The sequence below is a fragment of the Mya arenaria genome, chromosome 13 (assembly GCF_026914265.1).
Source record: "Mya arenaria isolate MELC-2E11 chromosome 13, ASM2691426v1".
NCBI classification, from domain to species: Eukaryota; Metazoa; Mollusca; class Bivalvia; order Myida; family Myidae; genus Mya; species Mya arenaria.
The window spans coordinates 11333858-11356444 of NC_069134.1; the positions used below are offsets into that span (position 1 = coordinate 11333858).

Sequence of the window (22587 nt, forward strand, 5' to 3'; positions counted from 1 at the left end):
TAGCTCTACTTGTATCATTAAAATGTTCTACAATGAATAGATTTATGTTTTTGTATATCAGCCCCCATGTAGATTCCTTTGACGTTGAACAAGCTGCACTTTTGTCGGTAGTCGAGAGTCTCTACACAGCAAATGGCGACATCGAGCCCGTTGAAAGAGCCTTTGACACAGACATAATGCTCTTTCATGCAATCGCAACACAGAATAACAAGTTGAACAATAAGCAGATAATTATGTTTACTATGACATAACATTTTGTTATGTTGCATATAAAATAGAGGTGCAGCTCCAATATTATCTTGTTCTCAATTTATTAATGTACCAACAGTACTTATTTCAACTTGAGTGTGACCTTGACCTTTGAAGAACAAGCCTGGGTATTGTGTGTTACATGCCACCTGATCATTGTGAACCTTCATGGCAAGTTTTTTGAAAACTCTTAATGATACAGCCCACTACAAGCAGGCTTGACAAAAACTGTAAGGCCCTTGTTAAATAGACAATTTTTTAACTAATTCAATTAAATTAATGTTTGATATTTTATGGATGAATGTTATTAAGTACTCTTTTTGAAAAAATCAAACATCCCAATAAAAAACGTAACAAGAGCAATAGCATTCTAATTATGCCTTTCAAAAGAATTACTTCTACAGTGTCTGAAGCTATTTGAATGGCACTCATGGATGAAAAACTCCAAAGCAAGAGAGAAAAGCACATGATTTTTGGTCCGATTTCAACATTTCAAGCAGTCTTACAAATTTTCATCATGCTCATGATTTCTTATACCTCAAGAAACATTGTAACTCATATTGGATAAGACTGGATCTGAACTGTTTCATAGTTGACAACTTAATTTAAACATATTTACTTTATTATGAAAAAAGATATTACAACATTATATTAATCACTCTCGTTGGCACGATTTTACACGAGTGTGGTCTTGTGTTGTGGAGGAAACTGGAGGAAACCCACTTCTCCAGCTTGGTTACCACAAACCAAACTCACATGCGCCAAGGCTTGGAAACGAACCCAGGTTGCCTATGTTTAAAGTGAGTGCGGTAACCACTGCATTAACTGGACAACTATGTGTATGCTGCCCACCTGGCATGGGGGATCCAGAAGTTTCACAAAGATCTGTTAATATTTGTAGACTTAACACAATCATTTCTATGATTTAATAATTATTATTCATTAATCATCTTTTTCACAGATTTTTTTTTAAAAATATGTTAGATATGAATGGATTAAACAACAAGTGTCAGTATTCAAGGGCAATAAATGTTAACAAGCGTGCACACAGAAGAGCAGATGAATGGACATAACATCAACATTTTTTTCATAAAATAACGTACCTATTAGCTTATGAGCTGCATCGCGCAATTTCGGGCCATCGGACATACATTTGCTTTCAATGTTTTATTGTGTTTGTTTCAATCAAATGACATTTCGGTAAGTAATCCTGAAAAGTTTATATTGATATTACTACAGTTGCCTTAAGGGACTCGTTCATAGTATGTAAAATCCACTTTTTACGTAGCTTTTTTTCTATTACGAAATAAAGTGTGGCAAATCATTAGGAGTGTTAAAACTAAGATACTGCTGTCAGGAACCCAACAAATGTTGATATATGCTAAAATATTGTCTTTTAAGTCCACAATTGCATAATTTATAACCAAACAATTGCAATTGGTTGAATTACATTATCACATGATGCTACCAATGTTTTCAAAAAAGGTATAAATATCCATCAGCTTATTTAAGGTTCCCGTGAAAAGGTCTACCCGGTTAGCTCAATCAGTAGAGCGTTGGACTCTGAATCGGATAACCCGGGGTTCGATTCCCGGGCGGACAAGGTCACATCTGTTGTGATTGGTTATGAAATCCTTTCTACGACCATTTGCACTGTACCACTGCCCCTGGCATGTACAGAAGTTGTCAGTTTCTTGCAGAGGTGAAGGCACCTAGTACTGGTTCTGCCCAGGATAGGTGTGCGGTGGTTGAACTGACCCTTCAATGTTCTAAAAATATAAACTACTAACACCACCAAAAGGTTCCTGTGGGTGAGTGGATAAGGTATCGGTTTTCTATTTTTATTAAGTCATAACGAGAGCAGTGGTTGCTACGGAAACATTGCCAAGAATATGATGTGCCAATGACAATTATTTTATGAATAGAAGTTTAAAAGATTTTCTAAATCACTGGAAAAATCATTTTCCAATTTTATCTTAACCTCAGTTTCTACATCCCCTTTATCACCTTTTACCTCCCCATTAACTATTAATGAGCCATGTGGCTCATATACCCTTGCACTTACTAATCTCCAATCTAATGAGAGGTTAATGTTCAAGTTTCATTTCCTATAAGTGTTGATATATGATGTCAGCAATGTACATTTTGTATGGAATCAGAAATCCTATAAAAGGCTATATACAGTAAGCTACAAAGAAATACATCACTTCTTCTAAGAGGAATTTTACAGTCAGAGTTATAAGAGTGCAGTTTTTTCTGTAAGAACTACAAACAGCATTAAAATACAGAATTATTGGAAGGAGGCATATTATGAAAGGAAAATTACAAAAAAAGAACTATTTTCTTACCACCTGTATCAGTATAAACATGCACATATTTACACAATGAGCTAAACGTGATACAGGACATCAAAAAAGTGTCCTATCATAATTATCTTCTATATTTCACTCTTCACCTCATTTTGCCTCCCCATTGTCACTCTTCATTACATTTTTTGCCTCCCCTCCATTACTCTTCATCTCACTTTTTACGTCCCAATTGTCACTCTTCACTTAATTTTTTACCTCCTTTTCATCACTCTTCATCTCACTTTTTACCTCCCCTTTATCACTTTTCACCTCCTTTTTTTCCTCTCCATCACTCTTCATCCCAGTTTTTACCTCTCCCTTACCACTATTCTCCTCACTTTTTACCTCCCTTTTATCACTCTTTGGCCCACTTTTAACCTCTGCTTTATCTCTCTTCAACTCACTTCCTCCAACCTGTTTAACCTCACTTTTTGCCTCCCTGTTATCTTTCTTTGCCCCACTTTCTAACCTTTTATCACTCTGTACCTCAATTTTAACCTCCCTTTTAACAACAGCTTTTTCTCTCTTTCCCTCATGCTTAACCTCCCTTTCATCCCTCATTTCACTTTTTAAATCCCCTTTATCTCTTTTCACCTCACTTTTTACCTCCATTTTATCATTCTTCTCACATTTTACCTCCCCTTTATCTTTCTTCACCTCAATTTTAACCTCCCCTTCATTGCTTTTGACTTCACTTTTCTCCCCAGTTGTCTCCCCTGTCTCAAACATGCCGTCTGCTTTCATTAGCTCATCCCGGGTTTCTGTCAACACAATACCCAGCAGGTTCTTTCCCCGCCAACGTTTGGGGTCATGTATGTCGGGTTATTCTGTCCCATCCCTACCCCCCAAAGTCTGTCCCTGGGGCTTGCCTCCACTAGCTGTTTAGGGTGAGTCTTGTAAAGGATCATCTTCATTGCTGGATTCTGGTTATACTGCACAGATAAAAAGAGAAAAACTGAAATAATCAATAGTTCAAGAATACAACTAAAAACAATTAAGGATATTTTATTTAGTAGTATGCATGAAATTAACTGATATTGTTTTGAAAAAAATGTAAACATTATCTAAGCACACAGCTCCATCGTTAATTGCACTTGAATTTCAAAAAAAATTCTGTTTTAAGTTGATTTTCTTTATGTCAAACTATTACAATACAAAATGTACATGATCTATACATAAAATACCTTCAACTTGCTTCCCTCCTTTACAATTCTCATGGACTCCCTGCCCCAGACTTTTGGGTCAAAGTTTGTCACCTGACGTCCATACTTCTTCTGGGTTTTGGGGTCACTAGTTTCCATAATTGCTTTCTTCATCTTTCCATCTTTGAAGGTCACTGAGAGGGAATTTAGTGCAATATAATACTACCATTTGAGGTTTGACAGTTCTATTAGCAAGCAAATAAAAATCAGGATGTTCATCAAAAAAACCCATTTTAAACATGTTTGAAACAATAGTGAGAGATTGCTACTGTATGGTCAAACAATTTCCTAGTGACCTTAAGATGTGGCACAAAGTTCCCCAAGTACCCTATGTGGCTTTAAAAATTTATTCATCTCAATGTCAAACAACATGCTTCGAACTGCATTGTACTTTTCATTGCACACAGCCACTAAACACCAGCTCCACCATTTTACGGTGGTGCAAAGAAAATGAGCTAGCGACACTTCCATGTTGCAGCTGTGCCCTGTTTTTACTTCAACACATGTGAACATGATTTATATTTCATTTGATTTATTTTTTAATGGACATATTTGAAATCAGAGAATGTGGTACCTTGTAAGAACACTTTTACTGCAGGCTGGCTACCATTTTGTTTCAATATTGTTCGAATTGTGGAGCCAGTAGCTTTTTCTCCCAAGTCAGACCTGTGCCTATTTTGAGATCAGCTAGAAGCTAGAAGTATAATTCATTGCTTTCACACACTGTAAAAACATTCTGGTGCATACAAATGTAACTATTATGTTTTGTACTTGGCGCTGTTGCCCTAGTGATGGCAGTGTTGAGAATTTGTGGCCAAAGTAACATAAAGGTTTTGACTTGTAACTTATATGTTTATTTGCAAGAATCCTGTTTTTTGAACCTGTATCTCTAAGTGAAAGTCATGCACTGATTTATGTCCATAGCATTTCTGGCATGCCTCCAAATTCATCAAAATATTTTATTTTCCTTATATGGCTACCTATCCTATTCTAAAATGCGTACATTCGTCTTTGAAGTCATGTCAGGATTTCTTCAATGCACTGTATTGCAGTGTGATATACATGTAGTTTAGTATCTTTAGACGTGTCAACAGCTCATTTTATTAGCACCATCGTTAAGGGTGGAGCTGGCATTTTGTGGCCATGTTGTAGTGTTAACAGTAAAAGGCGAACAGCTAAGCTGAAACTTCATGATTATGTGGTTAGTCACAGCATGACCAAGTAACATTCCATACCTGCTTTGTGAAAGTGCATGTATTGCTCCATACAGTTATACTGTCGTCCCTCAGAATCACGGAACTTTGCCGGATGAAACTGACTGAACACACACTTGTTACCATAGAAAAACACATAATTCTTGTCCTCACTGTAATGATCCTCTGTCTGACCTTAATGTGAAAAATACACAGGAGATATTAGTCATAGAAACAAGTTTTTTACTTCCAGTGAAATAAACTGCAGGCCCATTTGATAGTTCAATTAGATTATGAACAGAACCCAAAATATGATTATTATCACTACCTCAAAAGCAGGTATAATAGATGTAAGAAACTGCAAAAATGCTATGTGGAAAAAGAAACGTGGCCTCTAGTTCTGCAGAAGGAGCTGCTAACGCATCACTATAAAAACTAGCTCCATAAGAAGACACTATGAATGGCACTATATAATGTAACCGATTATGCGTTCTGCCTCCATTTTGAATATATTCTCGAATTATGGAGACTAAGATCAATTTTCAATAGTCTTCAGCATGATCATACGCCAGTACATTTCTGAGTCATTTATGTCCGGTGCCAATTTACAGACTGCACAAATTGCAATGTGCATATAGTGGGAAATGAACCCACAACCATTTGCTCTGCAGGTTGACACTACTGAGTCGCTATAAAAACAATCTTTATATATATTATTATTAATATTAATATATATTCATGAGTATCAACAACTTGGTTTCACAGTATTTGCAACTATGTTTTGGCTTTTCTCAAATTACTGTAGCAACGAAATGGATATATATGTCAAATGCCAATACTTCAGAATGTGTCATTAATGGTAATACCATACTTACCAGCAGACGCTGCTTTTGCTTTCTTGGCTGGGCTTGCCCCGGCCCCAGAAACTGCTTTCCTCTTCCTGGGAGGCATGCTGCAGAGGTTTCTCAAGAATCTTTTCAGGGAAATCTGAAGTGATGTGTACATTTCGTATTCACCTCATTTTAAATAATGAAAAATATACAAATCAAATCTTCAATATACATGAATAAATTGAATATTATCTATGGAAGGAAGTGAATATCATAAAGAACATAAAACCTGTGAAATTGCTTTGACCTTATCATATATTCAATGTAATAAACGAGGCGGTCAAAAGCTATTTATAGCTAATGTTACCAGGTGTGTACATGTTGAGTTAAGCCAGTTTTGATGCTACATGTAGGCAAAGCTTTTGAGTACAAAATTTGGAGAAAATTGTCAAGCATACCTTTTCAATATAAACTGACTTGAATTTATTCCAAACCTACTTTGATCACATGCACATTTGCACATGAAACTAAAACATTACCACATGACTTTTATCATCTGCACCTGTGTATGTCTGCCATCAGCTCTCTTAGCAGGTGCTCCATACTGGGGCCAATAGAATACTTTTCATTGGAAAAAATTGTATAATTAGGTAAGAGTTAAGGTAAGCAGAATCAGAAAATAGATCCACGAAAAGACCCCCGATGCATCTTTAAGGGCATGTGCTTTTAACAGGACATAAAAAAAATTTATATGGTACATATTAAAAATACCTTATGGCTGTTAACTACAATTGCGGTTCAGAACATCATCCAAATTATAAATGCTCACATGACTGTTGCAATATGAAGATTGTTGATAATTCTTGTTGATAATTAACATGACACATATGGGAGCCTCTCTCAATTTGGTCACTTTGTCCGTTTGTTACAGATGCTCAAAGTAATTCATTGGATTATATAATTATGAACTTTTCTTAAATACTGAATTATAAATGAACAAAGTCAAATTATTACAATAAAGCACTACTTGGCATCAAGGGCTTTTTAACAAAACCTTCAATACCGGTACAAAATCAGGAATTTGAGCATGCTCCAAGAGCATATTACTAATACAGGGCTTGCGGGATTAACAGTGCTTTTTCAACGAAATATTTGGAGAAAGCCTGGCCTTTGCATTTTCGGAAATTTAATTGTGTAAATGCATCAAATTTTTAAAATTTAACCACTTGAAGCTTATGTATTCAAATGAACAAAGGTTGTTTTACAATCAGAAACATACACAGCAGAACATGGATTCCAGGATTATTTTTTTTCAAGTTTTCACTGTTGTGAGAAAAATGACAATAAAATTGGAAAAACATATACATTAAGCTAAATACTGCTTGAAATCATTTTGATCACTGATACAAGTGAATATACAAAAAAATCACAATTGCTCTTAAGCTGACTATAGAACAATTGGAAAGAGTCAACCATTGCTGAATTATTTACAAAAGCGGCTGAGAATGCATGCCTCACTGAACAAGTAGAAAATCTAAAGACTTGTTTTGCTTTGTTAAACTCTAAGAAAAGGTTAGCCAGGAACATATGAATGTTCAAATATTAAAATTGTAATCATGCACTACTATGGCTAAGTATCTACAATAATGAGCGACCAGGGATACTTTTTTTATTATTTTGACATTTCTTATGTATCGCTGGCTCGAGTCTGCCATAGTAAAAAAAATCGTGAAAAGACTCGCTGATGGACATTTAGGTGGACTATAAGTCCAAATAATTGTATGTTGATGGATGTTTTTTTACAATTTTAGATATGGCAAATCCTTCATGTAGTTAGGGATTGACCAAGTGGACTATTATGGCAAATCCTTCATGTAGTTAGGGATTGACCTAGTCTGAAATAATAGACGTGTTATACGGGATTCTTCCAATCCCTAACGTCTAAACGGGAATGTGCAAAAAACGGGGGTGTTTTAAAAATATTGAAATTGTTTAAAGTGAAGTATTTTATGGTTGAAATTGATCATAAAGAGTTATATTCATATTTTACCATGTTAGTGAAATGTTATTTTGCACTTAATAAGCATTTAATGCATTAAAACAAGTTGTTTACCTTTCCAATAAAAGGAAAGTTGACTGACACAGACAACAATTATGGGAAGGGGAACAACTCGATACAATCGTAATAACTCGGCCTCCACCGACAAAGCTTCGAGATAGACCTCGTCATACAATCATAACAACTCGGCCATGGCCGAAATGTTCAGAGCTATTTAAAACTGTGCATTGAAGCCTTGCAGGTGCCCTTCATGTATATATCGTTATGTTTTGACAGAATCAAATGAAGAAAAGCCGTCAAACTCATAATTATAAGTTGGATATTTATTTTTTGTGTACAGAACTAATATGAAATAACATTATCTGGTAATATTTCTTGTTTTTATGATATTTCATAGACGCTATATGATTTAACCCAGAATCCTGATCGGAACAACTACCCACTTTTGATACTAAACAATTTGTACATGAAGGATTTGCCATATCAAAAATCTAAAAAAATCCGTCAACAACAATTATTTGGACTAGGGATTGACCAAGTGGACTATGTGGCTAAGCAAAGGTTTTAGAACATTATACCTGATTAACAATTGAATTTGTGTTAAATGTTTATACAGTAACTGAGTTGAATATACAGCATTTCCGGAAAACTCGTTCATTGTTTAATCTGACCGTACAAAACTTACGGAAGTGAAACCGAAAGTAGAACTATCGTTGAGCACGTTTTGTTTAAAGGATGTGCGGGCAAAACTTAACGTGAATATTCCTCTAACATACATACAGATAAGGTTTTGCACTTCAATACATATTAGGCCTACAGTACACTTTTGAGTTAGCACACGATGTGTTTAAAACTATCAGTCGACAACAACTGCACTGCACACGCTCCCTATAAGGTTACAGTACACTAAAAAGGCACTGCCGTTGTGAAACAGGTTACATTCAACTTAATATCAACATTTAAAAAACAAACGCCACCAGCGGATGCCTGAGGTGTGTGTAGGGGGGGGGGGGGACATATGCGCACGACATACCAGAATGTAACATTTTTAACTATAATATAGAGGATGTTAAATAAACATGTAAAGCCAATATTTTTTCCAGGAATCATCCAATACTGGACCGTCCCCGGAAATAGCATGTTATGATATCGAATTGCATTAATGTTTATCAACTAATTTTGCACTATTTTGCATTAAAAAAGTGCGAGTATTTTACAAACATTCGAAGCGCTAATATTTAAGATATACTATAAGAATATATGCCATACATGCCATGCATTGGCAGTAGTTCAGGGGCCTGTTTCAATACAGGATTTAAGCTAAATGATCTCCTTTTTAAAAACCTAATTCGTCACAAACGACAAAACGTTGATTGTTTTTATTTCAGCCTTAACTTTGTGCATTTTTAATACTGGCTACTGTTGTGCACAAGGGTGCAGGAAATGATAACGAATATATGACACGCTTAGATATTCAAGTTCAAGTTCGACTACAATTGACTAACTCGAATCTTTTTGAAACTGACCCCACTGAGGCTCCTCAGTCATTCAGTCCTTCACTTATATACGTATCTTGTAAACATTTTTAATGAATACTATGTGAGAGCGGGAAGGTTGTCAGTCTCGATCATCTCGACCTTCAGTAATGACGTCATTGACTTTGATCAGAGCGGCTGCGGATAAGGAAAAACTAAACTTTAGGCGCTAAATAGCACGTGCTATTCAATGAACGTCATATCCGACCGCCACGGCAAATGGAGTTCACGTCCATGTTACCGCTGAAAACATAATATTGATATATAATATTATTTTGGAAAAATGAACTGGAATGCTGCTGAAATGCCTTATATTGTTCGTTTTATTCATTCAAGGATGTCACAGTAATCCAAGACACGTCAATGTGATCGTCCGACATCAACAAGTTTACAGGGTAGGTAGGGATGCCGAAAGAACGCACGTCCGATTATCCCCAGCTCATGAAAAACTACTCGAGTTAGATCAAGTGAAACCTGGGAAATTCTCGTCTACATACGAACACGAATCATTTGAGTATGAGCCTTACAGAATAACACGAGGTAAAAGTGATGAGTTAAACGATATTAAACCGGAATACAATTACGCTGAAGATGATTTTAACGAAGGTGATTCTGACGATACTGAAGAAACTTTCTCTGACAGATATGAAAAATGTGCATTTACTGAATGTTTTAAAGGAAGTTGAGTCTCAGCTAGTAAAACCGCCTTATATCAACGACGAAGATATAGTTGTGAATAGACTAGCAAGACAATCAAAATTCAGGGAGAATCGTAGAAATAAACGTGCCGCACGAGAACAGTGGAGACAATCTTTACCAGGGGCTAAAAGCACGGTTCCTGGAGCAAACGGCGGCAAGGATGAGCCAGACGTCTGGGATGAAGTTACGGACGCTGAGCTTAAACAAGCAAGTTACTGGAAATATCGAGACATTGCAAAATATGCAGGGACGACCTTATTGAGCGTCGCTTGTTTTGCATTTCTTGGCATATGCTTTATCCGAGACCCGGTTGCATTTGTCTTTGCGTTCGGGACGGGCTGTCCTTGTTGCTTGATATGTTGTCCGTGCGTCCGTGCGTTCACAGACAAGTTTTTAAACGTCAAGGGTCTGGTGAAAGATTCCATGAACAAATACATGCCCGGGGTGATTGTGAAAGAGGACGGTTCTCTCGACCACTATGAACCGACGCCGGAAGAGGTGGAGATCCTGCATGAGCTTATGGAGGAGATCATGTAATGAACCGAATTATGACGTTTATTCACTCTTTGACTTTGATCAATACGATCATTGATAACATTGATACTATTCTACAAGTGTATATTTATTAAGATGTGATATTTCAACTTGTGCATGCTGTATGCAGCATAGGTGTATCTCTGACATTATATGAATGTACCTAGAGTATGTTGAATTGTTGAATTCGTTTGTTTTTCAACAATTGTGAACGACTGGTTATTTTGTTACGGCCACCATCCACGTTTATTGTATTACTGAAACTATAATAATTAACCTAACCTCTACGAAATATTGAGATTACAAATTTGATGCCGCTTTATCCACAAGGTGTGTATACCGCGTGATGAATTGCGTCATTAATGCTACGTTCTAAGGCAATATTTTGCTTCGAATAAAAACTTAAAACAAAGATAACTTCACTATTTCTTCACCATTTTAGATGCAACATAGCGCAGTCTACGCCTCTTACGGAGCTCCGCATTCGGTCTTTTACCAGAGTTTGATCGAAAGTTTAGTTTCTTCGAACACTTCGAAAAACCTTTTCACAATACGGCCGTCTGACGGAGCACTGTCAAAACATTATATTTGAAACAGGTTTGTTGAAGTGTTTGAGGAAACTAATCCAAGCAATCAGCTGAGTTCTGCCAAAGGCCAGTTATCTTGATTTAAGTAATTATTTTATACAAAATGTTGCCTTCCGACGTAATTTATAGATTCCTCACAACTCCGGTAAATGGAAATATATGACTGTGTATATATATATGCATACATGACTTACGAATAATGACCAAGAAATGCTGACTCACTGAAAACGTTAGCCTTGCCTGAATATTTTTTTATTAAATAATTGTATAGTATACCTTTAAGGACACTTACTGACCTGCATGAACAGTGATTTAACAAGGTGGGGTGATGCTCTTTATTGTAATCATTAGAAATGTGATAAGCTGATTTTTAGAGACACGTTTGATAAAGTTATCTAAATCTTCACTGTGACATACTTAAATGTCCACAAACGTTGGTTGCTTAAATACTTATGGTTTATCTATAATATAGATTGGTATTTCTTCTGCTTCAATTTTAACTGACGTCGTTCTACACTTTTCAGAATAATAATAAGAAACAAAGTGGTGTGATTGTTTCCATGAGTTTCGGAACATGGAACTGACGGTGTAAAGCGTATTTACATAGGAATTCTTATACTAAGATCAGTCCTCGTTCATCTTTCTTCTTGATCAAATATCAAAACTTCTCTAAATAGCAATATTTAGAGTAGCTAGTCTATCTTTTATTTTGTTGCATGTATTAATATCAGACAGGGACCCATTTCCTAACATGACGTATTATACTCGGCCTCTAAAACCCGGTTTCCATGTCAACGCGGTCTCCAAACCTTTTCATTGTGGTTCATCGCTAACCCCCTCAGAACAGAGATAATCGCCCTCATGTATATATAACGGACGATCTGTAAGATGATGCTGAGCGAACTTTGGACCGCACAGCGCGTTGATATATAAGTCCAGATTGCGATCACGGCCGTTCAAACTGCACTAGTCCTCGGCGGACGCACATGTGATATGTTGGATTATCGCTTACCTATTTTATTTGCACTGGTGGTTGGCTCGCAAGGGGGTAAGCACACTGTTTTGATAATAAATTTTAAGCGCACTACATATTAATTTTGATTAACTTCATTAAGGCACTATTTGAATGTCCTTGAAATCAGTATTAGACATTTAACATTAGAACTCAAATTGCGGTAACTAGAACGGGGGATCTTTATATGTATTAATTAAATGCGAATGATGATTTAAGAATATGTTTTCCCTTTAATATTATGTTTATTAACTGATAACTTGATTATTCCTGTTCTAGAAACATAGAATTATGGTGAAATCTTGCAAAACACTTTGTTTGCTTGGGTGCCTGTTATGATGGGATCAATGGCAGAAATAGGATAATCTTGAATAAGTTGGAAACCTTTTAGGCAGACGTTTGTCTTTTCTATTAAAATTTAGCGACGTAACGTCAAAAGGTCAGGCCACTGAGAGTTCTTACTCATGATTGATGTATTTTTTTTTCTAGCCATTTCTGTTGTTCTTGATATCGAATGGTTTATGTTATATACTTACAATCAGCACAAAGTGTTTTCGATAAGCGTATTTTAACCAATTTAAGATGAACGTTCACTGAGCAGTGCGTCAATTTAATTAACGCTTTCGGTCAGTATTTTTGAAGATGAAGCGTAATAAATCGGAACTGCACCGATTAAGGCTCGAACTATCATACACAAGCAGTTAAAACATATAGAAATATGTATCTAAGGAACGAGCATATGCCCAAGATTATAATGGGTATAAAAAAGGCCAACCATAGAAGCATATTTTATTGCGATTTTTTGTTCGACTTTCGGACACAAGTTTACGCTGTAAATCAGTTATTTCATTGAAAAAATATCGTTTAGCTCACAGATATATGGAACAAATATATAGCATTTTGAAACACATAAGGGTCGCTCTTTATTTATAATTCAGTTTGTCTTTAAATTGTCTATGTAGCTAGCCATATTTTCATCAAGGTCGAAACAGAAACTTAAAGGCTTTGATATATTGTGGCTCAAACGGATAGTGCGTATTATAAACGTAACTATAATATTTGTTTTTTTGCAGAAAGTTGCAGAACAGGAGATAATTTAGAATAAAAAAAAAATGTCTTAAATTGTCCACTTGCGTCAAATTCTGGTATTTCTACGTCAAACGTTCACAAAATGTATTATAATAATTCATTTTAGATAGAAAAACTATACATTGTCTCAAATTCTACGTTGCATGCTTTCACCAAAGAGTCAGTTTTACGCTTAAAATATAATGTCTTCAATATAACTGTAAATAATAATAATAATAAATAAACCGTATAAAACAGAAAAAGTAAGGAAGTATATGAGTTTTCCATTGTAAATTTAAAACAGGAATGAATTTGTTTCATGTGTTTATAACAATTATAATATCTCTTGCGGGTTTAAATATCGTTCCTTTTCCGTAATTATGAACGCGCAAACCCAAAAAGAGATGCTATTTAAAATGGTTTCCAAGATTCGAGTCACAATGATTAAGAGTGCACTAAACAAGAAATACTTCCGTTGGTGTCATTAATGTGGCGTTACGCCCTCCAACTCGACCATTTGACGTTACGTCTATTACATGCTTTCATTGTACAACCATTGCAAACTGCAATCAGGATTTCGGTGAGAATGTTGTCATATTGACAATGAGTTTTATTTACAAAAAGAAAATATAAGCTGTTGTTTGTAAACACCGCCACGTGCTGACCTGGCCTTTGACAGAACTCAGCTGATTGCTTGGAAACTGCGCAGTTACTGAGAAAATGAGTGAGATTACTTACCTTTGTACATATAAGCATTGACATGTTTTCTATCTGATATTCGGTTCTAGAAAAACAAAAAGAACATAATTTAGTTTCCGGATATGTGTTTGAGGCATGGCGGGGAGCGCTTAGAGAACTTCCTTGAAAAGAAGTTGTAAACATTAACATTGGTCGTTACAGTTAATGACCTACTGACTGGCAGGTCTGTTATCGGCACCTAGAATCAGTATGATCAAACCACTTGTTGCAGAAACTAGCTCGGCCACTTAGACTGGACATCCGAGTGCAGAGATTGTGGAAATCGAACATGTGCTAAGCAATAAAATATTGAATCAAACGTCCGTCTAAAATACTTATTTTCATTATGGAAAAATGGATAGATACATTCGAATATGATGCCAGCCCCACGTATTTGTGAACACATCAAACAAAAATGTACACATGTTCTCGGTAACAATCATGATTTACCATCCATGTGTGTGTTTTTGGATTTTAGTATAAAGGTATTGCCTGTTATTTTCACATTTTGCATATGCTGGTGTGCTTCTGAGCGAATTATCATAAAAGACTTCTGTACTAACATCTACTTCATTTCCCAACTTCGGCGGAGAACCGCACTTTCTTACATATCATTCGTGTTACTATGCAACGTGGCATACGACGTATCAATATTTTCTTCACATTTGGACTCATGTTACTCCTACGTATTGCCAGTCTAAGACTCTTCAGTTGACTCCCCGGCCCGCAGGTTTTATAACAATCGCAAGCAGACCCTGAAACCAGCAGGATGCCCATGTCATGTGCACAAAACCTGGCAACCCTTCAAATGGCATTCTGCCTTTATCTTCAAGTGTATCTTTGTTCGTTATTGCACAGTTGAAACGCATTAGTTACAAATGAACAGTTCCAGAATTAGGTAATTTATATATGATGACCATGGTTAATTGCCTCGGGATGCTCATAAATTCAAAGACAAGTTTATCATGACAAGCGTATATTAGAGTTGGGCTTATTCATACTGAAGAATTTTCGTTACTGTACAGTCCCTAGCACCGGGCTAGATTGCTGTGTCCGCTTTTTATCAATCATGTTTTTCGTGAGTGATAACAAATAGTTTATTATGTTGTTGTTCTAGTGATGAATTCAGACATCATATGATAAACAAAACTTGTGTCATTTTGCCAACAATTTGTGAAGGCCAGTGGTTTGAGGAACATTTGACATTTAAAAACACATATATGGTATTTGCGTTATCAGCATGGCGGGAGTGACAATAGTTTCCACACTAAATTTATTTTAGGATAAATATAAAACCACTATGCAGAAAAGGGTCATAAATGGTTTATAGACAAATCCAACCTCTTTTTGGGACAAAAAGTTCATAGTCGCACAATTAATACATGTGGTAATTCCTGACCAGGAATACTACGAAAGGCATCCTCATGGAAATGAATGGCCTTGAATCTCATTCAGTTACCCCATCTGCGGTCATTGGCGGGGGGGGGGGGTCATGTGACAACCACGGGAGTGGCACTATTGGGCCAATGCCATCGTCCAACAACACAAACGTCCAACATCACAAACACAAACAAACATTCACATTACAAATGTGCGTGTCCCCTGTGACATGAAAGTGTTAAACGTCTGAGCCCGGGCTTTATATTGTTGTTTATTTCCAGGCCCGACGAGGTCTCTGACCGCCAGTTCTCCATCAACATGCTCCACAGAATGCTCAGGTTTGTAAATAATTTACACTCAATATGTGTTGTTAACTGCCAGATACTCATTTAAACAGAATTAAGTAAATCCAAACTTAAAATTATTCAATTTCAATTTCGGCAACATAGAGCAACTTCTGTATCATCGGCAAAATAGAGCAACTTCTGTATCATTGTTCAATGATTATTAAATTATTGAGCTAATTTAAACCTTTGAAAAGGTTTTATCGTTGCTACGTTGAATAATTCGCATTCCATATAAACTATTTAAAAATAGATTTCGTATCGACCCTATAAATCGTGAACGAGTTCCTTTCAAAAAAGTGGCGGATCCGTGTTTTTTTTTACTGGTAGAATCACACATGTGTACATGTACGCTGTCTACTCTAGTAGTGGACATTTTCTGCGAATCGTTCGGGATCGTTGGTCCGACACACACTGTGACAGTAGTAAATAAATTATTGAACGCTATTCCTTCAATTTGTTGCTATTTAGTTTTGTGTGTTCTTCGGCTTAAATGATCGTGCCATGTACCGTATCGCTCCTGTTTACACAACTATCAGCTCGTTGACCCCGAATATCTTGTTTTTATCAAATATAATATGTAACGCAGATATGCAATTAAACGTGTGAAGAAATACTCTGATTGTGATTAATTCCTGTGTGTTTAAACTAAAGTTCGAGTAACGGGAGATAACTGTGTAGGTATTTAAAAAATAAATAAGTGATGTCTGGTCCATACATATAATGCTTGAGTTACCGCCCTTATTTCCCAAACTGCTTTAGAAATAATTCACGTGCCAAACCTAATCAGTAACATCCACTGAGTGTAAGGACTACTGTACCAATCATACGAAATATTTTCGTGGTAAAAGTCGATAATCCCCCGCTGGAAGAAATGTAGTGCAACCTGTATTGCTCATTTTTTCATTGAAAAATATTAATTTTCCAATTTTGTAGCTTCATTTGAACGCTAAAAGAAACAACATTGAATAGGATTTCACAGGGTGGGGAAAAATTCATCCTAGTGTAGACCTAGTCCCTAGCCTGTTATACATTTTTAAATACAGTTGTGTTAAATTTGGATTCATTGTAACCCAATATAACGTTTTGAAAGAGTTTTGCTTTGCGATAAATGATAAAACATTCTAGTCTACTTAGTTGTGCTGATCAGTTTGTTGTCAGCGAATAATAACCACCCCTTCCTACACATACTTCTTATAAGAAGTATCTGTAGGAAGGGTTTGTTATTATTCGCTGACAACAAACTGATCAGTTTATACATGAAGTTATAAACTGGGAGTATAATAAATTGCTCCTTGTTATATATATTGTCATAAAAAAATGTTTAAGTTCTTATGAAAATATTGCAGGGAGTAGTAAGTTCAAGTACACACCAGGAAAGACCTACCAGTATAAATATGAGGCTGAAACTCGCACATCCCTTGTTGGGGTTTCCACGGATCACCATACCATCGGACTAACAACCATTGTCGATATTGAAGTTCAGTCAAAATGTGAACTCATTCTTAAGGTAAAACTTTATTTAGCATCTGATAAACTGAGATAGATAAACATAGATACTAGATACCCTATTTCCTCAATAAAATGAAAGCCATGTCAATTAAAAATGAAATGTAGGCTATTTTTTTAAAATTGTCTGAAATATATATATTCAGACAATTTAAAAAAAAATAGCACAGATTTCCATGACATTGACTTTTGGTGTTTGCCATTTTTTAAGAGAAAGATCTTGACTACTTTTTTTACATTTTTCAGGTCCATGACACAACATTATTTGCCTATGACTCGAAGGCATACTCTGACCAAGACGTGAACAAGGAGTTTAGCCAGAAGTTTGAACGCTACCCTCTCCGGTTCTCGTTTCAAGATGGCTCCCTGCAGGCAGTATGCCCACACAAGTCGGAGGAGACGTGGGCCGTCAATATAAAAAAAGGCATTCTCTCGGCCTTCCAGAACTCAATGGATAACTTTGAAGCTGAAGAATTTAAGGGAACTGAGGTGTGTTGAAATTGATTGATAGTTAGGTATTAAACTGTATTTTAAGAGATTTATTAAAAAACACTACAAAAATTAATCAGCAGAAAGTTGTTCAACATGTTTTATTTATAATTCAAAGGAAAAGTTTCTAATGAAAAAAGCTGCTGCTGCTGCTGCTGCCGCTGCTGCATATCCAATCAATTGTTTTTCTAGTCTATGATCAGCTATTTAAAATACTTCGGTTCTTGTTTTCTTTTTGATGAGATAAATGGCACATCTGCAGGAGTAAAGATGATCTTAAACATTTCAGATAGTATTTACATTGAAGTATGTTTCAACTTTTTGAAATGTTTTTAAGCTGTCTCAATTATTGCTTTCCAAGAAGAATATTTAGAATTTTATAAACAGTGTTACCTTTCAGTTGTATGCACACAGATGTGTATGGATATGTGACCAATGGACATGTGTTTAGGCTTAAATGCATTATCTACAGTAATTTTAAAAGTTATATATTATTATATTATAGGTTGATTAACAAAATAATTATCTTATATGTTAAAAATAATTATGTTTTAAAAGGGAAAAAAAAAAGTTTTTGCATCCACCTTTATTTTTTGGCATTAAGGCTATCGTCTCTGAGGTCATTGAATACTTAGATGTTCAGTTAAGGACATCTAACTTTGAAGTTGAACTTATGTTATAATTTCTGTGGTTTTGATGATAAAAGATGTAGATAAAATATAAATTAAAAAAATGAGTCAAAATGAAGGCAATGTAATCTCTTGTTCCTACCTGTACATGAAGAAAAATCAAATGCTGGAGGGGTCAACATGCACGGAAATGATCTTAGTATTTATCTTATTACCTGTGTTTCAGGTAGAAAGACCGATTAAACCCCACAAACAGCTGGAGCCCCACTTAATCTCATGTTTTATTTCACTGTTTCTGCTTTCCTAGAGTGATGTGACTGGGAAGTGTGAAACAGAGTACACCATTGCGCAGCGTGGCTGGCGATTTCTCACTGTGAAGAAGAGCAAAGACCTATCTTCCTGCTCTAACAGACAGGGCTTCAACAGCGCCATCCAGACAACACCATTTAGAATCTCATCTGTAGGCTTACTTGAAGTTTACTCAACAAAATATTGTTAAAACAATTCATGTAGTCTATTAAAACAGTTTTGTTCATATAAACACTGACAAAAATATGATTTCAATGATATGACCTTGGTGTTAAACATTGTAATTTTGTTTAATACAACTATCATTTTATGGAAAATTATGTTGAAATTCATTTACCATTTTCACTGTATATCAAACCATGGTTATCTGTCAATTATAGGAATCAACACTTGAGCACTTTGATCTTTGATTCAGGTCATGAAGTCACTGCCATTGATGAGGGGTACCCACACATGTACCCAGGAAGTAAGCACCTCCGGAACCCTGAAAAGTGCTCTGTGTCATGAGGTGCATGTCTTCCGGCCATTCTCCACAGACCAGGGTGGTGCCACCACAGAGGTGACACAGAAGCTGAACTTTGTCCAAGAGAAAAATGGAGTCAATACTGACCAGGGTATTTAATGCCTTTTTGATATATTTTTTTTATATGACTTTACCTTATAATAAATAAAAAAATCTCACAAATCAGTCAAAAAACCCATCTTAATCAAAATATTGCTTTTTCAAAACACGGTCAGTTTGATTTGTCAGGTTTTGCTTCTAATCACTTGTTTTTATTTCATGCTAGCACTACATTTTACTTAGTTCTTTATCATGGCACACATAAATGTTCTGTCATTTTTTCCAATGATAATTAGTATGTAATTGTTTGAAGTGTTTGTTTTGGTATTCAAGTGTTAGCTCTTGATCTAAGAGACCATTAGTCCAAGCATTGGTCTTTATTGATGCTTACTGCAGTATAACATAAAATGAATTATTTGTATTACAGTATGTAAATGTAGTAATTGTCCATTGAAATAATTAACATATTTTACCAAATACATGTCTGAGAAAGATTCAACATTTGACTAGCACCATTATAAAGATGATTTAACATTTTTTACTGTAATGACAACACACCATTTTCATTACAGTTGAGTGTGGCCCAGCCCAGGAGCCATTCTTTGAGCATGCTCCGGAAACAGTGACCTCAGACCTCTCCACTAGAGATGCTCTTGACCTTCTCAGTGACCTGTGTGAAACCACGGCAACGGAGGTAATGCCGGAGACCTCACGGCAGTTCTCCACCCTTGTCTCACTCTTGAAGAGAATGGACTTTGACGGCCTAAAGAGAGTGTACAACCAAGTAATGAGGGATTCGTTCTGCAAGAGTAACGTTGACAGAGCCCGGTATGGATACATGTAAAAAATTGCTATGTAAAACTCTGTTGTCTTGATCTGGTTATGACTTTTTTCGAATGTGTTGGGTTGAGTATGATGAGTATTTTGTTTAAATGGAATGTTTGTTATCTTGAAGTAGTACTGGAGGTCCCAATGACTTCCACATAGTGCATTTTGACTGTTTTGCCAAATAGCATACAAGGGCCTTATGGCATGTACCCCAAAAAAGGCCCATGTCCATGGTTTGGAGAAAAGGCTTTTGTCTCTTTTGTGTATGTGAACATATGATATACATTTTATATATCTTTAATAAATCATCATTAACATGGTTTGTTTTGTCAATAACAATAGAAAACCATTTTAGCACATAACACAGTTGTTGTGGGATTTTGAATTACAAACATGTTATAAATCTTAACTTGCAGGAAGTTTGCCCTGGATGCATTCCCAATGGTTGGAAGTGATGCCTCTGTGGAGCTGATGAAGACGCTTGTCTCTAACGAGGATGTGACGGGCAAGATGGCCGACATGTGGATTGCATCCATTGCCTTTGTCAGCAACCCGACCATCCAGATGATCAAATATGCCAAGGTGATTCATTCATATCCAATGATCTTTCAAGAGCTATTATGTGAACTTCGTATTTAATATTTATAATGTTAGACATTAAGGCATGTTGTCCCCATACAAGTCTTTATCCATTTACAGTTCTGTATGCAATTTTTACTTTCATCATTGTCATCCTATTTGTATCAGAAATTGTTTAGCCTTCCCTTATTTGAAACTTTCATAAAGCTGGAAATATAAATATCTTTTTATTTGTTCCAGGAGTTACTTGGCTTGCCCTCATTTGAAACACGTGTCCTGCTTCCCCTGTCGTCAATGGTTCAGTCCTACTGCCGGGTGAACCCACTCTGTGTAGAGGTAGAAGAGGTCCAGAATTTCATTGACATGCTCCGAACAAACCTGGATGGGGGATGCAAGGTGGACCAACAAAACTTCAGAAAGGTATTTTATAAGTACAGGAAAGTGTTATTACGATACCTGGTGAAGTATATTCTAATGTCTTCAATATTCATTTCAGACCAAAACGGACATTTGTCAGTTTACTGATTTTAATTAAAAGCATGATCATTCTAAAAAAAATGCACAAGGCTTAGACTTTGTGATATAAAGTCTATGAACACATTTACCTTCCCAGATTATGATGACATTGCGAGCCCTTGGAAACACGGGCAACGGGGAGGCCATTATTCCAGCCCTGTACAACTGCATTGAGAATACTGATAACCCGATGGACGTCCGGGTGGCAGCAATACAGGCCTTTAGAAACTTTCGCTGTGGTGCAGATGTGAGATTTAGTGTACTTTCAAATGTCATATGTGTATGCCATGGTTAAATGTCATATTTATGTCATATTCAGCTGTCATATTCAAATGTGTCTAGTCATTTTTATCAGTTTATAATACCTTACCAACCTAAATTTTCGGGTCTGATTTTGATATTTTCTCTGCTGCGTCCTATCTTTTTTATTAACATTCTACCATTTTTTCACCAATTTTTTGCCTGTTTCCTATCTATGCTAGCAAGCATCCTATACACAGCATAATATGGTATAACAGTTGCTTAGATATGGTCATTTTCATTCAGTGGTTTTTAGGATAATTTGATACAAAGGTTCTTTAGCTAGTTATTAAGGGAAAAGGTCAATGTTACATTTAAACTTTGTCCACCAATTATTATCTAAACTCTATTTTTAAAATATCTTTATAAGGTTTTGATATGACTTATAACAATTAGATGCATATGCTAGTTAAATTTTATTGACTTGCATGTTCAGAGTATATACTCTATGGCAGTGTCACATACACTAGTTTGTTGTTTTAGAGAAACAACTTGATGGGAGTGTATAGAGATACAACCAGGAATCCAGAGCTGCGTATCCATGCCTACCTGGCAGTAATGAAATGTCCCAATGAATATGTTATTGACCAGATCAGAGACACACTAAAGACAGAGGAAAGCAATCAGGTATGGAGTGGTATGGGAGGGTTTTCTGAGGGGACTGAGGGAGGTGTTATAGTAATATATATATATAAAAGTTTTATAATTCAAGACATATCTGACTGTAAGCATGTGTCTGAAAGGGTATCTTATAGAGACAATGAGAGAAACACTGAAGTAATAGGAAAATAATCAAAGCAGGTCAGTGTAAGATTGGCTTAGGGGTGTTAGAGAGATTTCTGATGGTTTGGGGAGAGGGGATGAGGAAGTAACAGGAAATCAATCATGCAGGTAAGATTGGCTAAGGGTGCCAGAGAGATTTCTGATGGATGGGGGAGAGGGTAGGGGAAGCAACAGGAAATCAATCAAGCAGGTAAGTGACATATGGGCTAAAGGTGCCAGAGATATTCTGATCGATGTGGTATGGGGAGGGGAGGGGTTACTGGGAAGACATCTCAGAGAAGGTATAAGAGCTAAGGTGGGGTTTT

General features: G+C 36.1%; 2 protein-coding genes and 1 pseudogene across 2 annotated transcripts in view; 2 read left to right on the plus strand and 1 right to left on the minus strand.

Moving 5' to 3' along the window:
• Window positions 1-1161: 1161 nt before the first annotated feature.
• LOC128214472 (uncharacterized) lies at window positions 1162-8779 on the minus strand (annotated as a pseudogene).
• A 930-nt stretch (window positions 8780-9709) lies between these two features.
• On the plus strand, window positions 9710-10652 carry LOC128213886 (uncharacterized). Its single transcript, XM_052919967.1, has 2 exons — window positions 9710-9956; window positions 10060-10652. Exons 1-2 carry the CDS (start codon window positions 9710-9712, stop codon window positions 10650-10652), a joined length of 840 nt encoding a protein of 279 aa, XP_052775927.1.
• Window positions 10653-12196: 1544 nt separating this feature from the next.
• LOC128213357 (uncharacterized) overlaps window positions 12197-22587 on the plus strand; it is a 45611-nt gene continuing 35220 nt past the window's right edge. The window contains exons 1-11 of the mRNA XM_052918973.1: window positions 12197-12284; window positions 15716-15772; window positions 17128-17288; window positions 17534-17776; window positions 18713-18865; window positions 19130-19328; window positions 19849-20104; window positions 20521-20686; window positions 20924-21103; window positions 21297-21446; window positions 21983-22126. Coding sequence (XP_052774933.1) covers window positions 12230-12284; window positions 15716-15772; window positions 17128-17288; window positions 17534-17776; window positions 18713-18865; window positions 19130-19328; window positions 19849-20104; window positions 20521-20686; window positions 20924-21103; window positions 21297-21446; window positions 21983-22126 — 1764 coding nt within the window. The 5' untranslated portion in view covers window positions 12197-12229. The remainder of the gene's footprint in view (window positions 12285-15715; window positions 15773-17127; window positions 17289-17533; window positions 17777-18712; window positions 18866-19129; window positions 19329-19848; window positions 20105-20520; window positions 20687-20923; window positions 21104-21296; window positions 21447-21982; window positions 22127-22587) is intronic.

What these genes read in the sequence shown, in the direction of transcription:
- LOC128213886 (XM_052919967.1), top strand. Translation starts at nt 9,710, where the DNA reads ATGCTGCTGAAATGCCTTATATTGTTCGTTTTATTCATTCAAGGATGT. An exon ending in GCCTTACAGAATAACACGAG is followed by an intron (nt 9,957 to 10,059) that starts GTAAAAGTGATG and finishes TTTCTCTGACAG; the next exon opens with ATATGAAAAATGTGCATTTA.